The 5187-nt window shown below is 45.3% G+C and overlaps 1 protein-coding gene across 1 annotated transcript; it reads right to left on the bottom strand.

Moving 5' to 3' along the window:
* Positions 1-1280: 1280 nt before the first annotated feature.
* Positions 1281-2896, bottom strand: LOC121871036 (ventral anterior homeobox 2-like). Its single transcript, XM_042373098.1, has one exon. It carries the CDS (start codon positions 2870-2872, stop codon positions 2000-2002), a length of 873 nt encoding a protein of 290 aa, XP_042229032.1. The 5' UTR covers positions 2873-2896; the 3' UTR covers positions 1281-1999.
* Positions 2897-5187: the final 2291 nt, after the last annotated feature.

Below are 5187 nucleotides of genomic sequence, written 5' to 3'. Positions count from 1 at the left end.
CTTAAAGGGTTGTCATCATACTCAAAGGGTTAAGGGATACTCATTGACCTAATTCATTGTACGTAAAGGGTAACGTGGTACTTGTCCTGAAGTGTGTTTAGTAAGTGTGATAAGTATTTTCTTTAAGTGGCATAGATAAGTGTTTTTATGTTTTTAAGTGTGTCTGAAAGTATGATTAAGTAGAAATATATGTTTTGTGTGATTGTGAGAAAGGGTGTTTTTTAAGTATGAGAAGTGAAGAAGTGTGTGCGTGTGCGTTCATTTAGAGTGTTATAGTGTTGTCAAGTGCGTTTATTGAGTGTATTAGGCAAGTGTTTCATCCTTTCATAGTATGAGTGTGAGGGAAAATATGTAGGTTTATTAAATATGAGAAGTGTGTTTGTCGATTTAATGTGTCAATGTTTTTTTTGTTAGTGTGTCTCACTGTGAGGCAATGCTGAGCTCATCAAGTATTGGAAGTGTTAAGTGTCTCAAATAAGTGCTTTAGGAGTGTGAGTGACTGCAATTGTCTATGAAGTGTACATATGAAGCGGCGAGCGCGTCACTCTTCTCAGTGTGAGTGAGGAACAATTGTGTTTATTAGCGCAGTCTGTTTCCCTGATGTTGATTGTGATAAGTGTGTCACCTTTGAATTATATGTTAAGTGTGAGCGACAGGTAATGAGTGTATCAGCCCCGCGCGGTGAACTAGTGAGTGTTGGTCAACAACTCCAGGTGTGTTAACGGACTATATAGAGATGAAAGTCCCTTATATTGAGGATGCGTTTGATGTGAAACCTCATCTAACGGATTTTATGGATAGCGAAGTCCGTTATGGGGAGGTTTAACTGTATTGTGGTTATGTCAAGTGCTTATAAGTAACTGGTTTCAGGACGTGATTATTGCAGGTGGTGTTTATTTGTTAACAACCTTTTGGATAAGTGTCATTGCCAGACGCTTTATGTCTGTGTGTTAGAGAATATAAACATTCACATAGTGTATAATTGTCAGAAAGTCAACCATTTGAAGTGTGAGGTGAGGTGTTTAGAGCAAAGTTATTGTAAGTTTCTGGATTCCATTTGGGTGTCAGTATTTGTATAGTTATTATATGTTTTTATTTTCAAATAATTTCAAGTTTTATGCAGTTAAAATTGTTTAAGTAATCTTCAGTTTCTTTTTCAAGTATCCGGCATTTAAATAGTCATATTCTCATTATGGTTTCGTTAAGCAATATTTGTCTGTATTAATAAATATATCAATCTATAACAAGGAAGGATCATATGGAAAATCATTTTAATCGTGAATTATTTTATTAAAAAGACTAGATTATCATCTATCATAGAGGCCAAAGTACAATCTTAATGACAGTAACCTAGGCGTTGATACACATCATAACAATCAAGAAAAGTACATAAATATATACATTATATACATATACACGCCCACGGAATTTTGTAAATAGGAACTCAGCATCATTCTAGAACACTCAAGAACTGTGTGAAGATTGAACATAATCGCTGACTCACACTTGTCACTGAGGTCCTTGGTTGACCACCACGTCTTTTATACACAGGATGTAACAGTAGTTCAATTGACCACATAACTGAATTTTTCACTGTATAGTACAAGGATATCAGCATTTGTAAAAAAAAATATATATATATATCTTGGGTCGTATCTGGTGATGCTGACTTAAAGCGGTTTCCAGACGTTTTCGTTCCATCGTTTCGAATTCGTCGAGGCCGCCAAGTCACTTTCGCACGAGTCCTGAGTTTCAGGAGGTCGTCTCAAAGCTCTTGAAGCACTAGGCTAACGTCGCAGGGAGTTGAAAACCAGCACTTTATGTTCTTGCAGCGCCGCCGTCGGCCGCATTTTCGACTGTTAACGCCGCTGGCTTACAAACTTAAAAGCAACAGCAGCAGCGTTTGACAACACTGGCAGCAACAAGGTGAGCTCCACACGTTTCACTGTGTCACGGAGACGAGGGTAGTATTAGTAACGGGTAGTGTGTCTCTCCCGCCTCACTTGGCTCTACCGCTGGAGGTGGTCAGGTCCGCCGGTTCATTCTGCTGGTCCGCGTACGCCGCCGTCAGCGTCGCCGCCAAATATGATGGGTAAGACGCAGGGGCGAGTGGCGGCGGCAAACTGCTTGGCTGATCATGTTGTTGTTGTTGTTGCTGCTGCTGCTGGGGTTCTTGCTGTTCTTCTGGAAGCTCCCCCGTGCTATTCGGGCTGGCAGGGGAAGCAGGAATGTCCCCGAGTGGAGAAATCCTGCCCTCCGTCGCAGTGAGAGATTCGTCTCCACCGTCTTGTAGCATGGAGGAATCCTGGTTGCCGGCGAGCTTGGCGTGTTGTTGCTCCATGTATTGCTTCCGCCACTTAATCCGTCGGTTCTGGAACCACACTTTGACCTGCGCCTCTGTCAGGTTAAGCGCCGCGGCTAGGTAGAGACGCTCGGGCCCTACCATGTACTGCTGACGAGCGAACTCTGCCTCCAGCCGCTCCAGTTGTTCCGCTGTGAATATGGTCCTTACTCTCTTCACTTTCGCCTTGGCTGACGATCCTGAGTTGCCGGAAGAGTGAACGCCGCCGTTGACATTCTGGTCGTTGTTGACGGCGGGGTAAGGTGACGGCCGGGACAACCGCTCATCTCGTCGGAGTGCCAGCGATCGACCAGCTTGTTCCGCTTCTTGCTGACGGCGACCCAGGATGGCGTCAATGGTGAAGGAAGCCGCCCTCGCTGGTTGCGGACGATGCCACACGCTGGTGTTGGACACAGGTGAGGAAGGCGGTGAACTAGGTGGTGAGCCCTGTGTAGGGAGTGCCCAAGGGAACGGCATGCCGCCCATGCTGAGTAGCGGGTTGAAGAACGGGATGCCTGTAGCGTGAATCATGGTGAACTGTGTATGCTCTACCTGTCACTGAGATACTGATACATGAACGTCACACACGGCTCTCTAAATGTTGGTTATAGGCTCCGCCCACGGAAAGCCCTCACCGCAGGCGGCCCCTGATTTGTTCTGGGAAGCGCTGACTCCTCCTCCCAGCTTCCTCGCTCCGCCCTTCACAGACTGTGAGCCCATTAACTGCCGGCCTCCATTCTTGAATTCAGTGGTGCTCAAATGAATCATGTCGACCTCTCACACTGACTGCCGGGGAGACAATAATGCCAACTGGAGCTGGCCGAGTAAGAGGCTACAACAACTAAGTTATTACAACGGCCCCCGACAACATGCACGGAATAGGAATGACGCTATTATTCTCGCTTGCCGCTGCCGCTTTCCAGGTCCGCTTCCCGCACCCGCCAAGAAAGACGCGCCAAGTCAAGATTTTGTTGATGGCGGGAATGTGGCGGAGTCTTTTAATAAATGGTTTTTCACGGGTGATCACCCACTCAAGGCAATATGATCCTCACTTGTTTACCTGCGGCCTCACCCACGCCCAGGTAATTGGTGGAGGGGATTTATACATTTTGTAGGGACTTGCTTAATGACGTTGTTTTAACCTGTTTACCCATTTCAGCGAGTATTGAATTAACCGCCACAATCTAATTGTTTGCATAGTGTATCGAAGCTGCCGGAAGAGAAAACATTAAAATATTTTGTTCGTTTGTAGTTAATGAAGTTACAGTGGATTTTTACTGAAAGGGCAAGATGATGTTGACTTTAATTAATAACGCGATGTAATACTGTCTGAATAGGTTGATAGCTCTATCTTCATTTATTTCTTAGTTCGCTAATATATTTGACATTTAAGTCATATACTCATCAGACGAGCTAGAAGACAATACACTCAAGGGATACACTCAAGGAGCCCATTAAAAAAAAGTTAGTGTTGTAGTTATTCTTCCATCTCACTGGCTGAAGGGACAAGTGCATTTGACAGCCGCTATTGTGCATCCACGAGAGTCATGTGGGAAACCTATAAGACCACTATGTTGGGGCCCCCAAAAGACTGTGTGGGGACCTCCAAGACATCCATGTGGAGGTTCTAAGACAATCAACCCTCCTACACAGGTACTGGGAGGCATATCAATACTTAAGGTACTGAGACATAGATCAACACTTACAAATGTACTGATAGATAGATAAACACTCCCACAAAAGTACTGAGAGATAGATAAATGCTCCCATAAAGGAACTGAGAGATAAATAAACACTCCCACAAAGGTACTGAGAGATAGATAAATGCTCCCATAAAGGAACTGAGAGATAAATATACACTCCCACGAAGATAATGAGAGATAGATCATCTCTTACAAAGGTACTGAGAGATAGATAAACGGTACAGAGGTTGTAGTTCAAGTCATAACATCGACCTTTGTTCAAACTCGCCCGCAGTCAATCCTGTAATCTCCTCCCTAAGTCGGATTTCCTTCTAGGATTTTCTGAAGGGATTTTCCAGCTCAGGTGATAAAGGAAGGTCCTTCTCCCCCCTCCCCTCCCTCTCTTCGACTCTTTCCCTCCTCCCTCCTTCCTTCCGTCTCTCATCCTATTCCTCTTTCTCCCCTCCCCCTCCCTTTGTTCACTCACCATCTCACTCTCCCTTCCCCCCTCACTCCCTCCTTTTCCCTTTCTCTTTATTGCTTCTCTCTCTCCCTCCTCCCTTCCCCCTATTCTCCTCTTTTGGCTCACATTCTCTCCCCTCCCTTTGTTCATTTTATTTCCCCTTGTTCACTTTTCCCCCTACACTTGTTCATTTCCCCCTCTATTTTGTTCACTTTTGTTCACTTTCTCTCACTCCCCTTGTTTACATTCTCCCCTCCCCTTGTCCACCTTTTTTCTTACTCCTCCATTACTTCACCCCTCTCCCATTAACAGGTGCTACCCCCCTCCCCTTCCTTCACCCTCCTCTCCTTCGCCCCCTTACCCCCCTTTACCAACCTCTTCCTCCCTCCACTAGCCATTATCCCTCTCCTGGTCATTCCTCTCTCCTTTCTCACCCTTTCCTGTTCCCCTTACCTCGCCCCTATCTTAACCCCCTTCCCCACTCCCTACTGCCCCCCTCACAGCTAGAATTACCTAGGGTGAAGGTATGGTGAGGTATATTGGACGGTATATGATATCTACAGCATATAGGAGAATTATATACCATCTCTGTCATCATATGTAGTACTCTCTCTCTCTCTCTCTCTCTCTCTCTCTCTCTCTCTCAGGTCCAGATAGCGACCCTCCCAGGCAGTAATATGGTACCACACTCTCCCGGTCCA

This window comes from Homarus americanus, unplaced genomic scaffold (assembly GCF_018991925.1).
Source record: "Homarus americanus isolate GMGI-L3 unplaced genomic scaffold, GMGI_Hamer_2.0 scaffold52512, whole genome shotgun sequence".
Taxonomy (NCBI): Eukaryota; Metazoa; Arthropoda; class Malacostraca; order Decapoda; family Nephropidae; genus Homarus; species Homarus americanus.
The sequence above is the reverse complement of the archived record's forward strand: the minus strand, read 5'-3'. Positions and strand labels throughout refer to the sequence as shown.

Excerpts from the sequence above, each read along its gene's own strand:
- LOC121871036 (XM_042373098.1), bottom strand. The coding sequence starts at position 2,872 with ATGATTCACGCTACAGGCATCCCGTTCTTCAACCCGCTACTCAGCATG.